The 21,882-nt window shown below is 38.7% G+C and overlaps 1 protein-coding gene across 1 annotated transcript; it reads right to left on the bottom strand.

Annotated features, from left to right (window-relative positions):
- Positions 1–8,851: 8,851 nt before the first annotated feature.
- Positions 8,852–13,698, bottom strand: LOC140231176 (gonadotropin-releasing hormone receptor-like). The gene is made up of 4 exons (XM_072311324.1): positions 13,207–13,698; positions 10,467–10,668; positions 9,719–9,872; positions 8,852–9,233 (listed from the first exon to the last, which is right to left on the bottom strand). The coding sequence occupies exons 1-4, from the start codon at positions 13,696–13,698 to the stop codon at positions 8,852–8,854; spliced, it is 1,230 nt and encodes a 409-aa protein (XP_072167425.1).
- Between the last annotated feature and the right edge of the window lie 8,184 nt (positions 13,699–21,882).

The raw sequence follows: 21,882 nt of genomic DNA, 5'->3' as shown, positions 1-21,882 counted from the left end.
CTTTCTGTATTAGACCAAGGAGGTACCTCCTTGATTAGACTGCATACTTCTTTTATTTGTGTCGTCTATTTTAGTTTTGTTTGGTCTGCGTTTCGTGTAAGCTGTAATTCAAAGCTACAGTGAGCATGGAGATAAACTGTAGTGCGTTTTAAGAAAATCGCCTTTTTCCAAAATTTGATGCAAGATGTTATTTATATATTTTATTACAGCTTAATCAAATATGAGGTTCAGAGCCTTTCGGTAAACACGAGTTCATTTCTCGTGGATGACTGGTTTTCTTTGTGAAAGTAATTTTATTGATAGTCTTTCTTTTGTGTGAATTTCGAGAGAATGACATGCGATTGTATACATGACTTCCGTTTTCACACGCGAGCTTTAAGTTCAATAAATTAAGAAGCACGGACAAGAATGATATTAAACGTGTAAAGATGAGTATGGATTACTTATTTTATGTTGTGAGCTGTATGTGGATGACTGGTCACTGTGTTCGTCTACTGATTGAAACATGTGCGGAGCGTGTTAGGTGTTGTGACGTCATGTTTTGTTTGAAGACGTGTAGGGTTTCAAGAAGGTATCACGCGCGATACCAGGGCGAAGGTTGTAGGATCGTAGAGGGGGGAGGGAGAGAGAGAGAGAGAGAAAGTGATATCGTGACAATAACCCAGTCTTGATGATATTGTGTTCTTGTACTGTTGTTGTTGCTGCAAGTTATGTTGCAAGTTACACTGTATTATGATTGTGTCCTCTTCCATTTGCCAAATTGCACAACAACGTCAGCTATTAGCTGATGTTTTCTTTTATGTTTCCTCTTTGGCTCCTATATGGAATATATATATATATACATATATATATATATATATATATATATATATATATATATATATATATATATATATATATATATATATATATATATATAATATATATATAGGCTCCGTAGTTGTGACGGAGGAAGTTGGCAGACGTTGCAGTAGTTCACGTACGAGGCTGAGCCCACTTCACTATAATAATGATAATCATGATAATAATAATAGTAATAATAATAATAATAATATTGATAATAATAATATACACACGAATAAATCAAATCAAACAAATAACCATTTAGTGTAATGTTAACAAGACAAACTTTGCTCATTTCAGAAAGCCCTACTCACAGGATTTCAATGTCAATATATCAATAATTATTGATGGGTTTTTCCCTTTGCAAGAAGCAGGCTGATAGATTTTTAGGTATTACGTATTGATTCTCATTTGACATAGAACGAATATATATCTTGCCTACAAAGGATAATATCAAGGAACACTGGTGTACTCTGGAAGTTCTTTTATCGGAACGATCCCCGATTGTTTTATACAATTGACTAATTCTGTCTCATATATAGTATCCAGCTATTGTGTGGGAAAATTGTAGTATTACTAAACTGAATCCATTGTATTTACTCCAAAAGCGTGCCATTCGCATCATTACTAATTCTCCATATTTATCTCATACAGATCCTTTATTTCATCGCTTGAATACCTTGAAGCTTCATGACATTCACATTCTACAAACAGGCATATTCATGTACAAGCATGTATGTGACAAGTACGCAACAAATCAACTTCCCCTTTATTCCATAATATATTTCACTTAAATTCGAATATACTCACATATCCAACTCTCCGCTCGACAGACAATCCCCTTGTGAACCCCAAAACTGTTTTAGCTCAGAAATCAATTACACATTACGGTCCCGACGTCTGGAACAACCTACTTGATCAACTAAAGCAATGTATTTCATTTTTCCCCATCTAAGAAAGTATCTGTTATCGAAATATGTTTCCACCTAGTTGTCTTTGATTCATATATTTATTTTCTTTTTCTTCAAATCTTAGTCAGCCTTGAACCATACAAAATGTTATCCGATTTCTTCCATTCTCTCCAGTTTTTTTTTCTTCGATAATGATTTTACAGGGGCACTTATTTGCAGATTGTATCTTTCAGTCAAACGCTTACTTTACACCTAAATTATGCCTACTTATAGCATTCATACTCTCTTGCATTGTCACCTGCACACACGACGCACTGTCACTTCCACACACCTACACTTCTATTTACCAGTAGTCAATGGTGCTACGTGTTTTTTTTTTCTTTTTCTTTAAAGCACCAAGTAACTGTTTTTCTTTTCCGTTGTTGTTGTTTTTTCTTTAGCAAAATGTGTTTGGTGTTTTTATTTACTATTTATTTATTTATTTATTTATTCAGTCTTATTTAAAAACAGGGTAGTCTTTTCAGAGCCAAAAGACCTGCTTTAAAAAAGAGCCCCGTTAACATAAATGTACAATACAGATCGGAACTTATTATTTGCACAGTGTAAAGAGATATTATAGTAACATGATTACAACAAAACCAAAATATGCCAAATCAAACACATACACAGCTTGACAAGAAAAAAAAAAAACCCACAAACAAACAGAAACAATAAACGCAACCCATATCAGAACAATATCCAAACGTTACGAATATTAGCTGTGTAAATGACCATATAAGTATTTTGTTGACTTGTTGATTTGTATTGATTTTGAAATGCAGAAATAAAAACTGAACTGAACTGAACTGAACTGAAATATACTACATAACAAGACAGGGTAACCAACGTGATACACAACAGTTGTGACTGCAGTCGGTGCACAAAATTATAAAAGAATAAACCAGAATTTGGGTTAAATCTGCACTGAGAAGTAACTTGATTGTATTTGGGTCTTGAAAGAGATGAGTGTTGTTGCCGTCCGAATATGGGTTGGGAGTTTGTTGTGTATATATAGGCCTACTGGGTGCTACGAAAGGAAATTATCATTTGTTTGTTGGTGTTGTGTTTTGTTTTGTTTTTTTCAATTCGGAGTTGCGCTTCGGAATAAACAGCATGGATTTAGAGTAGAATGACGGGTGACGTAATATATAGGACGTTTTGTGGCAACATCATTCAGGTAGTACGGTGCTAACCCATTAAGTATCTTGAAAACAGAAATACAATAGTGACAATAAATTCTGCTGTCGACACTGTCGACCAACCCGAGACTATTTCCTAAAGTTTCTTTTGTAATACGCATTTAGAACCAGTCTTGCATATCTGTTCTTAGTTCGTTGTAGTTTGAGAAGATCTGTTTTGTTGCACTTTCCCCAAACCCCCCAAACCACCGAGCAATAATTTGTGTGAGATACGATAAATGAGTAATGGTTATGCAAGAATTTTTTTTTCTGTAAAAAAAAAAAAGACTTTATCCTCCTGATACATGCTATTGCTCGATTGACTTTGCTGATTATATGAGATACATGTAATGACCATTTTAAACTCTGATAAAAAATTACACCAAGATACTTAATATTTGTAACATTTTCAAGGTAATCTTCTCCGTGAGTAATTCTGAAAATCTGATTCTTAATCTTTATAACGTTAAGATTAAGAGCTTTATGTGTAGTTTTTTGTTTTTGGTGTTGTAATAATATATTCGTATATATAAGATAGGGTCTCATCCACGTCAAACTCTACTTATTATGACGGTCCCCTGTATTGATTTCTGCATTGTTCATATATGAATACAGTATGCCTTAACATATATGATTTGATTGATATTATGGTATTACAGACTGATGATGTTATGAAATTGACATTTCTTATATTGATTTGTATGTTATATTCTCCTTTTTTTTTGCATACTCTGTATTATTTTGTTTTCATTTGTTATTGTATTTGGGGAAAGAAAATGCAGAAATAAACCAAACCAAACCAAACCAAAATACATACATACGCATATACACGCGCACATACATACACACACACACATACATTGTACATGTGTGTGTGTGCGTGTATGATTTTCCCAACGATATGGGTGTGTATGCATGTGTGTACTGCTTTGGACACCACAGCAAGACATGCTACTTCATCGATAGTGTTGTAGACTTCTCTACAGTAAAACTACCTCGTCTCGTGCTCAGGTATAGGGCCTATAGCATTTTGTTGGGCAGCAAAAACATAATGTGGCTCTGCATGACAAAACCACCAAAAAGTCGCCAGACATGGACATTTAGTTAGGACCAGACAATTGCCAGATGCTGAAGGAGCAGTTTCTCGCTCAACACAAGTCAACTTTCCTAACCTAAGATTTTTATCTAAAATTGGAAAGAAAATACACACTCAAAATACACATAAAAAGGGTTATTGAGAAAAGAGGCCTTGAAGTTTCTATAGGGTCTATTCAAATGCACCACATTTCTCCAAGCCACGCTTTGTACAGTGGATGGGGGGGGGGGAACAAGATGTAAAACTATGTGGCTACCAAGATATAGATACCTCGGCCTATTAAGCTGAAAATTTTCGCATTCATCAAGAACATTCTGTTCATTACTGATTACTGTCTTTCAAAGCAGTGGCGGTATCCTTTTAAAACGTATCAGAGTTGAAAATGAAGAGTGTGTAAAGGGTTTTTAAGAAATGGAAAGGGGTCTCTATAGACATTTTTACAAAAATAAAAGTGTTCTAGAAAAACTGAACAATACCCCCCCCCCCCTCCAAAATTCCCCATTCGTTTCTTGATCCCAAACTTTGGAATTATGTTGAAAGAGAATTGCTCTTTCAGAAAATGTAAAAAACTGAAGATTGACTAGGTTGACAAATATCACCTATTTTGAGTCCGCAGGTGAAGATATGGCTTGTGACTTTTTGATGGATTTGTGATGCACGGTAACGTATATTAGGCAAATCAAATCAAAACCAGACAGAAAATGAGAGTTTTGAATTTAAAGGGTGCACATTTTTCTTCACAGAAAAAATGATTTTGGTCACAATCACATGAAAACTCGATGAGGCTATGATGTAATAAGTCTCCCTATCAAAATTAGACCCAAAAAGAGGGAATTCAATTCCTCATAGGAAAGCAGTATATGGTAAAGATTTTGTAGTTTTCGTGTGCAAACAAATGGATGAGTTGAGAGGTTATGTCACTCTTCTTGCGCACGTAACTGTGAACGTTTTTGTTTTGTTTTTGTTTTTAAACTGTGCGTAATCATAGAATCACATAATACTCGTTTTGTGCATATTTGTGTGTGTGCATTTGTATGATAATGATGAAGTCAATTAAATGTTACTGTTATTTAAAGGTTTTATGACATACAAATGCATGTTGATTTATGATACCCTCAACATCACTTTTGCAGTGAAACAATTATCTAGAAACATTCCATACATTTTTAAATAATTTTTATTTTATTTTTCTTCAGATTACTTGGATACGCCCACAAAAAAAAAACAAAAAAAAAACATTCGAAACCAAGATTCTGGTTGTGACCTCATCTTTCAATCATTGCTAAAGTAGTGATATGTTAAAAAAAAAATATTAGAATGCACCTTCCCCTCGACACAGCATAACTTGCATGTTTCTAAGATATTAATGTGACGAACAAATGACAAGGCGAGTGAAAATGCAAGTTATATGCTGAGTCGAGGGGAAGGTGCATTCCAATGTATTTTGTTAATCATATTAGCACTTTAGCAATGATTGACAGATGATGTCACAACAGGAACATTGGTTTGGAAGTTGTTTTGTTTTTGTTTTTTGTTTTTTTTTTTCCTGTGGGCGTATCCAAGAAATCTGAAGAAAAATAGAAGAAAAATATCTAAAAGTGTATGGAAAGTTTCTAGATATTCGTTTCACCGCAAAAGTGATGTTGAGGGTAACATGAATCAACGAAAATCAACATGTATACATGCATTTGTATGTCATAAAACCATTAATGCCTAATTTGATTCAGAGGCCTCATTAAATCAGAGCGAGAAGCCCTACATGCGATGTGTGTCTGGTCTTACGAAATGCCTATATATGCCTGAGGCTCTGAGACTTAGGAATGTTAGCAATTTTACAGTTTGAAGTGTTCAGTGGAAATAACAAAAAAAGAACAGAACAGAAAAAAAGGAATTAACTTTTGTATATTCTTCTTCTATGAATATCACTAATTTGTTAACAGAGTTTTGGGGTTGAAGTAAATAAGGTTTTACTGATGGTTGGCATGAAAATGGCATGAAAATGTTATCAAAGATGTTACTTTTTCCGCTGACATTGTGTGTGTATGTGCGCGTTTGTGTATTTATTCTCTATTACAATATAACTGTCATTGATTTGTTTGTAAAGCCATCATAAATTTGAATTTGAATTTTACGCCGGGGTTTCATGTAAAGAAGTCATGGAACAAAATATCACGCGCCACTACACACACTGTTGAGATGGGAGATGTGTAATTTCAGGTGAACAACGACTCCAACAACAGACAAACAGCTCTTTTGAGACGTCGACCAAGAGGAGAAAAATGTAATTATCTCACACCTGTTGGACACAATAGAAAACATAAGCAGTAATCTTGTAGAATACATGGTGGTATTTATATATTACGATATGTAATTATATACATAATTGAATATTTATATGTCTTCGTGCATGATTGCACATTCTCTTTCCATTCGACGAAATGATTCAGTTCACATTGTTTGATTCAGACAGATCGAAATGCGATTCAGAATTTTAGAATTAATGCAAAGGCATGATTTGACCTTTTTTTCAGAGGTTTCTGAAAACAACCTGTTCTCGGCTTCTGCATGACGCCAAAGAGCTTGAGAAGAGAATTCCACAAAACAAGAATCAAAGTCGTTTAACTATTTCCTCGCCACGGCCCCTGAAAAGTTTTGTAGGATGTCTGGTTATTTTCTTTTATTTTTTTTTTTCTTGCTTGTTTGAAGGTTGTTGGGTTTTTTGCCAATCTTTACTCAAAGCACACAAAACTAAACGAATTGACCCTTTCATTACGCTGAAACGTAATGTTGAAAATCTAACCTTCAGTCATTGCAAATTCATTTCCAGCAAGCCAGTCTTTGTTGCAGTTGTAATTTTTGCTACCTGTCCTGATTTTGTCCCAATTGCCTTGTCATAATCGGTAAATCGTCTTTCTTTCCACTTTTTTCATAAGTTTGCGGAAAAGCACGTCAAGCTGGCTAATGAGACAGCAAAATAAGCACTAAATATCAACAAACCTATCGAATCATTTGATTACAAGTAATTCAATTCTTCTTAACCGCATGATATCAGCATGATCAGACAAAGGCGGGTAGGTACTTTTAGTACAAAGTAACAAAACAATTCTAAAGCAATGTAATCAACACAAAACGATTGGAAGGACACCATTCACATGAAAGAAAGATATTCTTGTGTCAATGACCCAGGACATCATTATATCATTAAAGATAACACGACCGAAATAACATCGCCATAAGGGAAACCACTTCTTATCAACATCATGATGATTTTGATTATAATCACCATTATTATCATTATCATCATTCATTCATTATTTTTGATACACGCAGAGTGATCAAATCAAGAAAAAAAAAGTTTCTCAGAGCGAAATAAGCATGCTAAATTCTGAGTTATATCCCCCTCGACGACAATATTCTTTTCCTTTATCGTGTTTGTTCATATTCAATTCATTCTGTATGAATTTCCTACCAAGCACAGGCGGGATATAGCATACATACTCCCGTGATTGTCCAAGCACATCTTAAAACCACATCATTAAAATTGCGCTGCACAACCACCGCAGTTGATACAAACTAGCAAACTTGTAATCACAGCAAACGCTTTAATACCTTGTTACAGTCTTTATTTTTCGTCCATGGACGTAACCGCTTAGCTACCTGCAAAGCATCACGCAAAGATTCACTCAACCACAAAGAAAAGTTTCCTGAATATCATGTACACACAAATGATAATTAGAAAAATTTTATTGACAATAAAGGATTTTTTTTTAAGCGTCGAAATCAGCAAAATTGTGATTAACTCCCGAAATTCGTAAAATCAAGACGTTAATTTTGTCTGGTCCTCTAGATACGATTGTGATTATTTCAACAGGTGTAGCTTATAATACGGTTTTTTAATGGTTAATACGACTATTGCATGTCGACCACAGTGAACATTAAAACACGCAGAAAAGAAAAAGATGATTTATTACGGATCACTGAAAAAAAAATACAGTACAGTCAAACCTGCCTAAGCGGCCACCTGTCCATAGCGGCAACATGTCATATAGGGCTACTGAACCCCCCCCCCCCCACGAGCAACGCCATATTAAAGACCCTGTGAGAAACGGCCGCCTGTCCAGTGCATGTCATGGCATGCTGTTGAAGATATTAACCCTGTATTGGTTCAGATTGCAGGAACTTCGATCGCAACTGATCGCAATCTATGAGTCTTCATCATGAAGTTGTGTGGAAAGAATTCAGTGAGGTCCTGTGACATTTCAGCCTAGATCCCTGCCTGAATGTTACAAACAGTTTATGTCCTTTAAATGAAGAGTTGGGAGGATTAAGAAAATAGACTATGAGTTTAAGATTTATTTTAAGAAATTCGAAATCTATTTGTGATGACATTCCATAGTTACTTATAGAGAATGGTCTTTGTCATACCTCCTATATGTTTTCTAAGAGACATACTCTGTCTTCACTGCAAAGTCTTATTATGTATAAACGAAAGCAGACACAATATCTCCGATTAGAATTAGAAACACAATATTCTGAAGGTCGGAAATGATTTGGATGACAAAGGCTGTTGTTACCTTCTTATTCATACAAATTACAACTTTTAGTCGAAGCAGAAACTTAATCTCTCGATAAGCATACCACTATAAAAGCGAAGCTAACCTGCTTCAAATTTCTGTTCCGCCAAGTCCCAAACAAAGTTGTGAGAGAAAATGTTTGTTTGTTTGTTTGTTTTTTCGAGCGATTCCGATTATGCATTTCAGTCCTATGTAGACGACATAGGTGTACTATGCCGTTGAGGTTTCGCGGCGATATGTCAAAGTCGTGCGTTTATTTTCGCCGTCGCTGTTCGAATTTGTGGCGTCCATCCCGGCGCTGTTACTGCCGCTGGTCCGGCCCGACGAGATCGCATGGTTGAAGCGCACAGAAGACGTGTGCCCGTTGGTGGTGACAAAGTTCGAGATCATGGTCGAGAGGCGCATTGGGGCCAATGGGTTCCGCACCTTGGTCTTGTCGCGACCGCGGCAGAATCGGAACCGGGTGACGAAAATGCCGTAGATGATGGGATCCAGACAGATATTGGAGTAGCCCAGAGCCATCATGGTGTGTATCACCCAGTCGGGGTTGGGCAGACCCGCCCCCGTCTGCCACGTGCTGTCGAAGTGGTACCTAGAGATAAAACAAGCAAATAAAGATGACCCTTTATTGCTTGTTCATCATAATTATAGATAGGATCTCTCAAAGTTCACACGGTGCGATTTACACATCATGCCACTATTTCGGCCTTTGTAGTGAGTCAAACTTATTTATCGTGTGTCAACTTATGCTGAAATGGACAGGACAGACGAATCTATGACCCTGCATCACAGATCCAACATTGATAAGATTTCCTTTTCTTGGGTAAGTCAGATTTAGAAAAAGGTTCTAAGTTTTCACAAAAGATCAGGTATTGAAGCGCGTCAGCTCCGTCGAGTGAAGGAAGCGATCGAGCCGGGGGGGGGGAGGGGGGGGGGAGCGGGTGAACTTTAAAAGGCGGCAAGGGGAATTGAATTAAACAAAATTGTCCAAATTTCATGCGTTGAACGGATTGTCCTGTTGACTGCTTCGCTTTATCAGTGTATTCAATTTCTCTTTAAATTCAGAGAGATGCCTACCATGTACTAAGGACGTAGTATGGCCCCCAACACAGGATAAAAGCTGTGACGATGGTGGCGGTGAGGCGAAGTGCCTTCATACGGGCTCGGGGGAGACTGTTCGAACACGACCGCCTGAGGACGCTACTTTCGTTGTTGTTGACTGAACGTCGAGCTTTGTTGGTTTGGTTGATTTGTTTGGATTGGGGAGAAGAAACATACAGATATCATTCATATTAATGACCAAGAGAAGAGATCAAATGGAGAAATGTCACACACAGTTCGTTTAGCAGATGTCCTACTGAATCACATGGCAACGAATTAGTATTATCATTAAAAAAATCTACTCGACATTTCGTTTGAATGCGAAATTGCGTAGAGTAATTACAACAAACAATCAGATTATAAATATTTGAGTAAGACACATGCACCTTTTTCTTTGTTTTGTGCTGTTGACGTTGTAGTTGATGCTTCGCCATTAGTTTTTGTAATCAACAATTTGTACAATATTTTATAGCAATACAATTATGCAAATCTGGTGTATAGTGCCCTACTTTAGATTTTCCCGATGACCTGGTAAACAGAAGGTTAAAAAAAAAAACACCATCCTGACCGCAATTCAAAATGCCTTAGTTTCAAATCACCGTGTGTGGATAGGTAAATAAATCCAAATAAACTCATACGGTAACATATCAAGTCAATCAAATCAAATCAAATCATATGATAACAAATCGAATCAAATCAAATCAATTGTTAAGAGGGTACATACCTTGCCTAGTTTTCCGGCATATCTTGCAGATGATTGCAGCGTAGCAAGTGAATATAGTTATCAGAGGCACTATGTACATGGCGAGGGTGACGAACACGTGGTAGAGCCACCACAGAGTAGGGTGATCGTAGGCGAAGCGGTAGTCGACGCACTGGGTGAACTGCGGTGCCTCTAAGGGCCACAGGACTTCGTGGACCAGGAACTACATTTTGATGGTGGTGAGGTGAGTTCCCCGGGAGAGAAAGGGAGAAAGAGAGAGAGAGAGAGATGAATGTTTGTTATAATTTGATAAACCTTTGCTTCCTTTCTTCATTGATCAAAGCTTGATCGAGAACAAAGGCCGAACCCTGCTATGACGTCATAATATTATTGTTCTTGAGTCTCACACGAGTCACCTTTATTGGTACGTGCCAGTGTGTGCGCATGTTTTGTGTGTTCGTCCATGTATGTGAGCAGAGTTTGGTTAGTTCAGTTATTGGGTTCATGGCACAAAACATACAATTTTGTAATCGAGATACAGACAAAATAAAGGACAAAACGCTCAGAGCGAAAAGTTTAAGTGGTCTTCATTTCAGCAACATCGCGATAGAAAAACAAAACAGTCTACATTCCCGTAGTTATTAAACATAAGCGGAAAATCATGAATAAGGTTTTAATTATGTTTGTGTGATAGTTTCTATGAGTTTATTCATGCAAACTACCTGACATCTCTTGTTTTTTCATTTGTTTGTGATTATCACAAAAATGTATCTCCTTTCCAACTTTAAATATTGAGATTATTATTTTCTGTGCCTAAGTGGAAATGATAATAAAAAAGGCATGTTTGTGCATTTAAGAATAAAAAGGTTCATTTCGATTTGAGTTTATACGTTTCCTGCGCGTCAACATAACAATTCAAAGTCTGCTTGTGACCGTATCGGCCCTACAGTCACCCGGATGGGTCTGTTCCTCATAATGTCGAGTTATCTCGAGAGATGAATCCTGTACAGCGCCATCTATAGGGCAAATCCACAGACAATTCATCGTTCTGTAACTGCGTCAAAAAGAATGTCATAAACTACAGCGATGTCAACAAATAGAACGAAAATTGAGGAAAAGGCCTCCGCATGTTTCTTTAAACGCATTTCTGGGTTTTCAAACACTTTGGTGATGATATGAAAAGGGCTTTGATAATGAGAGTATTGGTGTTTTTGGAAAGGATATCTACTTATCTCCCCCCCCCCCAAGCCTATTCAATTTTTATGCAGTGTTTATCCCCTCTCTTCTTTTTTTCTTTAACAGATATTTCCAGTAGGAGGGAGGGGATCAATTCCAAATTCATCTTCTCTTTTTGTTAAAAAAAGAAAGTATTCCATTTGTTTGTTGCAAACTTTTATCAATGCATTCTTATCAGTTCAGCCGGTTTGCCTTTATAAATCTTTCTATAATAGTTTGAAAATGTTTCATTTCCCAGTTGGCTTATTTTCATCATTATATCGGAAACCGAAGTTTGATTATTTGTCTTTAGCTTCGGCGGAGCCGCGATAAATTATCTACATTATCGTAAATCACATTCTAGATATTGAATTATGTTTAAAATTTGTCTCAGAATTCATTGGCGTATCATACAAACGAAGCCAAAAAAGATAAATCGTACTGACTCTGGAAGGTGACGCGTATTACCAGCACGTTATTCATCCGCTCCATGAGGAAGGAGCAGTCAGTTTAGGATTCCTTCCTTGTGCCCATCCGAAGCACAACGAACGTGACGTGAATTAAACGAAGTATTATTTGTGGTAGCATTATATCCGATATATCCCACTTTTGACTCGGTCTCTTAACACCCCGTTATGACGTATCACGTATATCCCAGTGAGCGCAAAAATGATCAATTTTTCATGGCGCCTGGGAAACTTATCGGCAGACCGACACCAGGCGTTTGTAATGATTTGATTTTCCCTTGTCTGTCATTTTCTTCCTGTTCAAAGAAAGTGAAACCTCACCACTGCAAGATGCGCCGTCGCGCCGTCGAGTGCTACGTCGACAACCATTTCGAACTAGGAGCAGCTTGCACTTTTGAAGCCGGACTGGACTGACATTCGATATTGTTCAGTAACGAAATGATGTTTACAGATTAGATATATTCATTTACGCTTTCCTTCAGGAAGAAGATTGTTTACCACCCCACCCCTGAAAAGAAATGATTCAAGAAACCATTCAGAATGGCTGCTTTACTGAAACATGGTGGTTGCTGAATCACACTTGAGCCTAATTATGTCTTAATCTTTATTGTAGAACTCATAATATTTCGGAAATCCGTTTCAGTGACATTTTTTCTCAACGATATCGTTGTCAAGAATTCATGGTCTTACGATAGACCACATGTACGCTTTCATACATGCGTTTTATTGTCTTATATGTAGTTTATCTTGATCTTGATCTTGTTCTGAATTAATTTGCCATAAGAGAACAAGTTTTTGCACTTATCCAGTGTAAATGAATGAATGAATGGATGAATGAATGAATGAATGAATGAATGAATGAATGAATAATTAAATAAATGAATATTATTGTTTACAAAAATTTATGTAGTTTATCCTGATCTTGATCTTGTTTTGAATTAATTTGCCATAAGAAAACAAGTTTTTTGCGCTTATCTAGTGTAAATGAATGAATGAATGAATGAATAGATGAATAAACGAATAAAGTCAAATAAAGTCTAGCCCAAAATGTAATTTACAATAACAATAAAAGGACTTACCTGTGGCAGACTACAGAGGGCGCTACAAGCCCACGCTGCTCTAAGCATGATTTTACACCTTCGATCGGCCTGGTGAATGCTCAGCGGATGAACGATCGCCGCATACCGGTCGAGACTGATGACGATAAGAATGAACGACGAGCCGTACATGTTGAATGACTCGATGAACATGATGATTTTGCACGCCGCGTTCCCCGCCAGCCACCGCACCGTGAAGAACCACACGATGTCGGTGGGGATGTTGATGAAGGCAACGAAGAGGTCGGCGAGGGTCAGGTGCATGACGAGGATGTTGACGCGTGACTTGTGCCGTCGCTGCCTGAAGACGATGACAAGCACCGTGATGTTGAGCGGGACGGAGATGAGGAAGATGAGGGTAAGCGTGGTGATGCGAAACAGGGACTCGGCGAAAATATCCCCCGTGCTGGTCTCCGGGGCCGTGGTGACGTTCGGGGAACCATTGAAGGCGCCGCTCTCGGCAAAGTACGACATGGCTGCTGTTGTCCGGGTGAGTTTTCCAGGGTGTTGTAAATCAAGCATCCTCTGGTTAATCCGAATAAAGTTTCAACGCCTAGTTCTTCAGCGTCACTCTGTGGTTTTCGCGTCGATGATTTCTCACTCCGATAAAAACCATTCGACTGACGTAGCTCATTTTCCTGGACAACACCCACCGGGATATGCCGAACCTAGTGCGTCCACGCAAGACCAAAAACGGTGAAGATTTTCGATTCGTCTCATCTTATCTCATCTCATCTCGGGGGCTTTAGGAGAAAGAAGAATCTGCAATTTTAGACCAGAAACAGATTACGAGATTTACGAAGAGCGTAAAGCAAAGCCTGTCAACAACAACAATAACCAAAAACCCTAAAAATACCTGTAAAGATTAACTAAGCCTTTTTTCACTATCTTTTATTGTCTCGGACAATATATAGCCTAAAACAGAAATTAAGAATGAACAAATATTGGGAAAGCCATAATTGCCTTTAGTTCCCATTTTTCATCCTCTTTCTGAGTCACCGTGGTAACCAGGCAGATTATCCATCAAGGCATCGGCAATTTTGAATTGTTTTACGCCTATGCCATAAGTTCATTTAAATAGCATCGCGACAATAAGAGCATATTCCTTCAACTTCCTGATACTTCACGTTCCTTTTGCTGATACAAGGTTACGACTAACGTGAGAAATGAAATTGTCATACGTTCTTTGCCTTCTTCTTACGTCAGGTACAGATCGCGTGGTGTATGGTAGAAATCAGAAAAGCACGTTCCCACAGCACTGCTCAATTCCATTTCAAAGAGCACCAAGACTGTAAAGTATTCTTTAATCGCTGGCCACTTCAACACAGTGCTGTCTTCCTCTTTCAACATTTTCAGATCAAACTTAATTTTTTTTCAGCGCATTATGTAGTAGCGTCGTTTTCTTGTAAATCATAGAGAAGTGATATCCGTGTATAACAGTATGACACGTCTACGGAAGTGACCGATATTCCGGTATAAAAGGAAGATACAAATTGTTGACTTTCTCATTCAAGACCACCGAGTCCCTCAAGCACACACCATAGTCAAGACATTCATCTAACGAGCGACGCTGACAAATCGTCGCCCTGAGGGAGAAAGGGGGTTTCAGTGCCTCAGATCTCCTAACGCTTCCGGGCATGCTGTCAAACATTGTACAGCGTGTGTAGACGCTACGAGGAAACAGATAATTGTGACAAGCGACCAGGACCTGCTGCCTGGCAGAGGTATGGAGAAAGTCCACGAATTGGGAAGAGCCGTACCTCGTGAGTAAAGGGCTTTTTACACTTGTAAATTTTTGCTTAGCCCCGGACTATCGGTGGGGCTAAGGGGGGGCCTTAGCCCCACCGATAGTACGGGACTATCCTTAGCCCACTTTCTGTTTACACTCGTTTTTGCCAAAGTGGGCTAGCCCCACCGATAGTACGGTACTATCTGGCCCTGCAAAATAGCAGGGGTTAGCACCGCAATTGCGGTGCTAGCACCGCAATTGCGGTGCCAAGCAAGTGAGTGTAAACAGAACGAAAAAATAATCCTGGGCTAAGCGACGGAGACGAAGTGCGACCCTCACTGACCAATCAGAAACGAGGTAATCAAGTGCTGCCGGTGCGTGCGTGTACGTGTACAGTACACCACGTAATTATGAATATTCATGTGGTTTGGAAAGTCCGGGGCTAAGAAAGACGAGTGTAAAAAGGTCAGTTTTCTCCTTAGCCCCGGACAAGAGATAGTACGGGACTAATTGGCGAGTGTAAAAAGCTGAAAAAATTGGTACGGGACTAACGATAGTCCTGGGTCAGAGAAAGTCCGGGGTTAAGAAACACAAGTGTAAAAAGCCCTTAAGGCTCGTATGACTCGACTCGAATCTGCACATGGTATGGCGTTGTGTCGGCATCTATGAAGTCGGTGATCTTGTTGTTGTGGCCGACATGGATAACGCAACAAGATTGAGGGATTCTGGACTCTCACTTGCTTCAATCAAGTAGTACTTTTTTTTTTTTGCGATGCGCAATACCTGTTGATTTTCCATGATGACAATGCAACGGCGCACAGGCTTGCCGAAATGGACCAGTAGTCATGGTAATATGACGACAGTAGCATCCAAAGGATGCAGTGGCAAGCGCAGTTACCACATGCTAATCCGATAGAGACTATGACGTTTTCATTAACATTGTTTTACTTAATTTATTGTCTTTTTCTTCAGCTATTTTTGTCGTCATTTCGTCCTCTGATCTAATAAATGCATGATTCGATTCTAGGAACCACATTGTCGACAAACCCTCTATTCTCAATATGCAATATACTACTTTATGGCTAGAAATTGCTGCTTTGTCCCTATTGTTGCTACAGTGCAAGGGGGAGGGGTTTCGATTTTGCACGTAGCTTTACCTTTGTTGAGATAGGAGACGCAGTGCCAAGTTACCAGCAGCTAAATGGATTGATGAAATTAATTGCTGTGAGCGCTTTACAGAAATAAAAGTGTTAGTAGTGCGTCTATACGTCATTTGACCTAGATCAAAAGAGCTCTCGACGTTTCGGTAGAAAGGGGAAAAAATGTGATAAATGAAATACATTTTGCCAACAGACAGGCGGAAATAGCTGCATCCCGAAACAGATGAGATTAGACTCGTTCCAGTGATCTATTTTTTTCTTTTTATTGTTGTTGTTGATGGTGATCCTGCTAAAAGCTTTTCTTGTTTTATGGCTGTTATTTCATTCTTAATCTAAGTTACTCTCAACAGGGAGGTGGGAAGAGCCCCACCTCCCTGCTCTCAACAATACAAGAAGTTGACATGAACGCATTTACCGGAATCCTTCTCGTCCATTGATACTCATGGCATTCAGGAAAATCGAGACTGTTGCACTTAGGATCGTCGCGCATCACCATGAACGTTGAATAGTACTACAAATTCAAATAGAGTCTCTAAATTTCAGGATGCATTTCAAATGGGCGGTTTGTGGCATCGCGCTAATTTTGGCCGTTGAAAAAATCATCCCTAGCAAAGTGAGATTACGCTTTGATATCATCCTTGATTTCTATTTATCAAATAAAATGTATCAATGTGAGCATTTAGATTTAGTGGCACCCCTTCTAGGAAAGCGCTCATTGATTGAAAGGTCTTTGTTAAAAATCTGATTTGGCGACCCAAGGTCGAATTGCACAGCTGTACATTTCATCATACTAAATCATACATTGCCATAAGTACAAAAAATAATCACAATTAATACAAATTTAACTCTACAAAGTATTACTTAAAATCAATTACTTATAATATTCATGATATATAAATATTACTTGGGGTACATCAATCCAACCAAAAAGGGAAAACTATTTGCCTGAACGTGAAGGGCTTACTTATGTGTGTGTTATTTCATACCTATTAAAAGTTCCTTTTCTAGTAAATAGAATACATACTGTGAAACGTGCTTATGAAAAATCCATTAAAATCGGACTACAGAATGAGAAAGGTTTGAAATATTGCTTTTCACTTGATTTTCATGAAGCAGGTAAAATGGTCGCAAATAAATGTAAATGTAAATAAAAATGAGTAGATGTCCCCTCACAATATTGTTTGAATGACTTGCGAGCAGATGGTCACCGAATCTAACTCTAAATCCTAAACCAGGAGATTAGACGCTGACTGTAAGGAGAAGCTGACTGAGCCAGAGAGAGAGAGAAAGGGGAGGGGGGGGGGGAGGGGGAGGGGGAGGAGGAGGGGAGGGGGAGATGGCCAGGCAGGAGGCACTGGATATTCCTAAACAATGTATTTCCTTACATGGTGAGGAAGAACGGAAACTTGGAAGTGTAGTTGAAATGTGGGAGGAACTTCCTTTCAACGACTAGTGTTAGTAATGCTAACTACTAGTATTTTCTTTCTCTCTTTCTTTCTTTTGAGTGGGTGAGAGTGTTGTCTTTACTTAACATGCCTTAGCAGTAGAGTTCTCGGAAGGCTTACGAAACTAAAGACGTATCAACAAGAAAAGCTGCTTATAGAACTGATGCCCTGTAAGCTTGAAATATAGCTTGATTGTAGATGGTACGTTGTGAATAGTGGAGACTACAGATCAGTCAATGTCAGTGAGAGGAAAAAAAGTTTCTTGACAACATAAATCATAATTACATAAGTGACAGCGTGAACTTGCAAGATAGTTGTTGTAACATGATAGGTATACCAACTTTTAAGTAGCGTCTTCAAGAATGGCCGTATTCTTTCTCTTTTTTTTTGGGGGGGGGGGGGGTGTTGTCTTTCTTTACTCTGCCTAACCTGCAACATGGAAAGCTGCTCTTAGTGCTGATGCGCTGTTTATAAGTGAGAAAGAAGCTTGATTTTCGATGGTGCTTTCGAATGATGGAGATCACAGACCATGGGGGCAAGAAAAAAAAAAGGGGGAGGGAATGAATGTTTCTCCTCAACATGAAACATAATGACATAATTGGTAGCTTGAACTTGCAAGATAATTGCTGCCTAACATGAAGTGTATACCATCTTTCATGTACTGTTTTAACTATCGGCTGGATTCTAAGATCGGTGACAAGGGGTGACGGCGTGCGCCCCTCACCTTGATCAATTCCCACAGCAGCGACATGAAGTCCCTTAGTTAGTTAGGAATACAGTTTTGAATGTGTATTCATACATTGTACACTTTCTTTTCTATGAAATATTGAGCCTGGCCGTCGTGGTAGGCATGGTAGGGGTGGGGGTTGGATGGGGTGTTACTCCTTTTCGAATACGCTCGCACGCACTCCGCACACTTTGCTACCTCAATAAGATCTACCTAAGATCTACCTAATGTCATGTGTGTGCCCCCCCCCCCCCTCGGAAAATACTACCAATAAACCAACATGACAGTTGTGATTTTATTCATTATATAATTACATCTAGTTCTGCATCAAATTAACACTTCACAATCTATTCTAGACTGTCGCTGCCGATAAATCGCAAGGGATGAAGGCCACAAAAGGTATATTCATGATGGTGGACAGTTATTTTTCCACCTACCTGGTATATTGATCATCACAGTGTTTGGACATGTTCACGCAATCAAATTAGCCTTTGTAGTTTGGGCGAAGTGCACTCTGTTAGTTCAAGTCATTGAATTGAAGGAGGGTACTCCAGGAGTTGCCTCCTGAAAGGGGTTCTGTTGCAACGTGGAAGATAACGTGTGAGATAGGTTAGGTTACAAAAGCAATTCTCTTTTCACGAAACCGCATCCCCGGGGCGTCGTAAAAAGCAGCACAACAAGAAAGGATTCGATTAGCCAACAAATTGTCCATGCATTTTCTCGCGGACGTAGCAAGTGAATCCTTTATCTCTTTTGTAGTTCCTGATTTTATCATCCCTGAACGAAGCACAAACGATAGGCGTATAGAATAAAAATATACAAAAACAAAAACGTATGCCGGTCTAACGAAAATCTTTTTTGACAGATTTTCATAAAATCTAATTCGAAATCGACGGCAGTTTAAACGTATAAATCAAACAAACAAACGCAAAAAAAACCCAACTCTTTGAAGTTTCAGGGTCGTTCAAAATCCTATTTTGAGAGCGACGACCTTGGAAGAATGGACAAAACTCATTTCTGGATAACAGCCGCCGGGAAAGTCTAGATTGGCCCGCACTGTTTGTTTGTTTGTTTGCTTGTTTGTTTTTTTCTATTTGCTGGGTGTTTTTTTTTTTCAATGATATTGAAATCAATGCGGTCTTTATATTGCTCCGGGTTTCGAGTTAATCTGTAGAAAGTCCGTCTGGCATTCATAAAATGCTACTGTCATTAGTCGTTCGTTCTTAATTGACTATTTTTGATCTACGTTTCGCTTTTTACATTTATTTGCAGAATGGGAAAAGATGGGATAGGTATTCTGAAGTGTTCTGACTTTAATTTGAAGGTAGGTAAGCACAACAACGTGTGGATTGGAAACTTTTAGATCAACACTCAATTCCAGTAGAAATGTACCCTAATGACTATTGTCACTATTTGTTCCCCATATTGACATTGACCACTCAATCAGAAGTACTTTTTTATCAGTTAGTCCGCCCTCAAACGAAAGGCTATTTCGCATTGACGTGATTGATGCAAAATGATATACAGAGACTTCCACAAGACGGGCTTCGAGTAATCAAAAAGAAAATAGTACCTATCTTCAAACATACAGGCTGTTGAAATTGAACGGATCGCTTTATCATTTGCACTTGATTAGCATCTGCCCATTATGCAGAAGGTTGCGTCGCTCAAAGGGCATTGAAAGAAAAAAAAAGTGACATTCCAGAGACTGAAAAGATATACTACTGGATGTTTCCTGTTGGATAATCGTGTATTCCTTTGAAATGTGATTATCTGTCTGAATCATTTTCTTACTCTACATCACAGAGAGAGAGAGAGGGGGGGGGGGGAGAGGAAAGAGAGAGAGAGAGAAAGGGAAAGGAGAGGGAAGGAGAGAGATCAAGATTAACTTATCAAAGTACAGTCTGTGTCTTAATGTCAAAACTGCAGACGGGTCGGATAAGGCGGATTAATCTCTGTCACGTGCCTCTGGGCATACTTGACATTGAGCTCTCTTTTTTCAAATTGAGGCAACCTTGTCGCCCTCGCTTGAGGTGATGATGCCTCATGATATGAACATGACAAAGAAATCACGTTACTCGTGCAGACGGGAACATGATGGAGACATCAAATCCGGCTGGAAGCAAAAGTTTCTGTATGACAGGATGGGTCGGTGGGATTACTACTCCCTTCAGACCGGGCCCCTCAGCATCGCTGTTCTTCTCAACCTGATCAAATACAGTCATGCTTATCACCCTCACAGGATATTTACATGGGGCGTGATGATGCAAGGGGGTGTTGTGGGCGGGCGGTCCATTGGGAATTTGAAGGGGTGGAATTGTGAGAGAAAGTTTTATAATCACCCGATCTCTTTCCTTTTTTAAGGTAAAAGTGAATCTATGGGGGGAAGTGACAGAAAGACAGCCTAGATCACACTTTCATACAACATTCTCATCGAAAAGAAAAACAACGTGCTCTCGTTGTACAAAATTGGAAGTGGTGTCAACATTTATGTGTGTAGTTATACATTCACACACACAGATACACAAAGAAACAAACACATACACACACGCACGCACACACACACACACACACACACACACACACACACACACACACACTATCATATACCAACACTTATTATTACTAACATCCATTATTCTTTAATGGGAGGTTGATATAGGCGTACACGAATGCTGCAAAGGTAATTTCAGACAATTACCAAACCTGAGAAAATCCTGCATGTTTATGCCTTCACACTTTACGTGTAGGTTATATAGATAGAGGTTGCAGAATGATTGGACTTCATCACGTTTCACTTGATAGGGCGGAGAGATCGTGACATGCAATCCATACAAAATGTCTGGTCACGCTTCAACGCCTCTCCGTAGAAAGTATATAATCCATACCATCCATTCGGGGAAAACGTAAGACGTCCAACGAAGAACATGACACATACAATGTACTGCAGAATAAAATGAATGCAAGTTATTCCCGTCATGAATCGCCGCCACATGAGAATCACTGTATAGGCTTACATGACTTCAGTGCAGACGCGATCAATGAAGACTACCATTGCATATCAAGGAATCTCCACATCTCACCCACACAGCAAGCTTTTACATAACACAGCGGACGCGCCATCTTTACGTAATAATTTTCATGATTTGTGTGTCCTGGGACCTGTTTCATACAGAGTTGCCATTGATCTTATACGCTTAATTTATCAAGCGTTACTCGGTGAATCGAGCGTAAGTTCAATCTTGATCGTAAGTCTGTTTCATATAAAGATTGAGCGTAAGTTTAAACTTACACTCAATCTTTATGAAACAGACCCCAGACATAATACTTGCTCTTCACTTGGCGCTATGTCTATACAACTTACACTAATTAATCTAGATAAACATGACTGTAAAACGTTTTAAGTGTAGATGGTGATATTTGTAGCACACTATTTAAAGCTGTTGATTATGTTCATTGAGAAAAATAAAAAGCGGTACTAGCTACCCCCCCCCCCCCCCATTCAAAGTCAATTATCTTGTATGTTGACTAACACACCTGCAAAATTCATTGTTCTGAAGTCGGGTGCTTACACTCACGTCATTTAATTTGTGCTCT

This window comes from Diadema setosum, chromosome 7 (genome assembly GCF_964275005.1).
Source record: "Diadema setosum chromosome 7, eeDiaSeto1, whole genome shotgun sequence".
In the NCBI taxonomy this organism is placed as follows: Eukaryota; Metazoa; Echinodermata; class Echinoidea; order Diadematoida; family Diadematidae; genus Diadema; species Diadema setosum.
The sequence above is the reverse complement of the archived record's forward strand: the minus strand, read 5'-3'. Positions and strand labels throughout refer to the sequence as shown.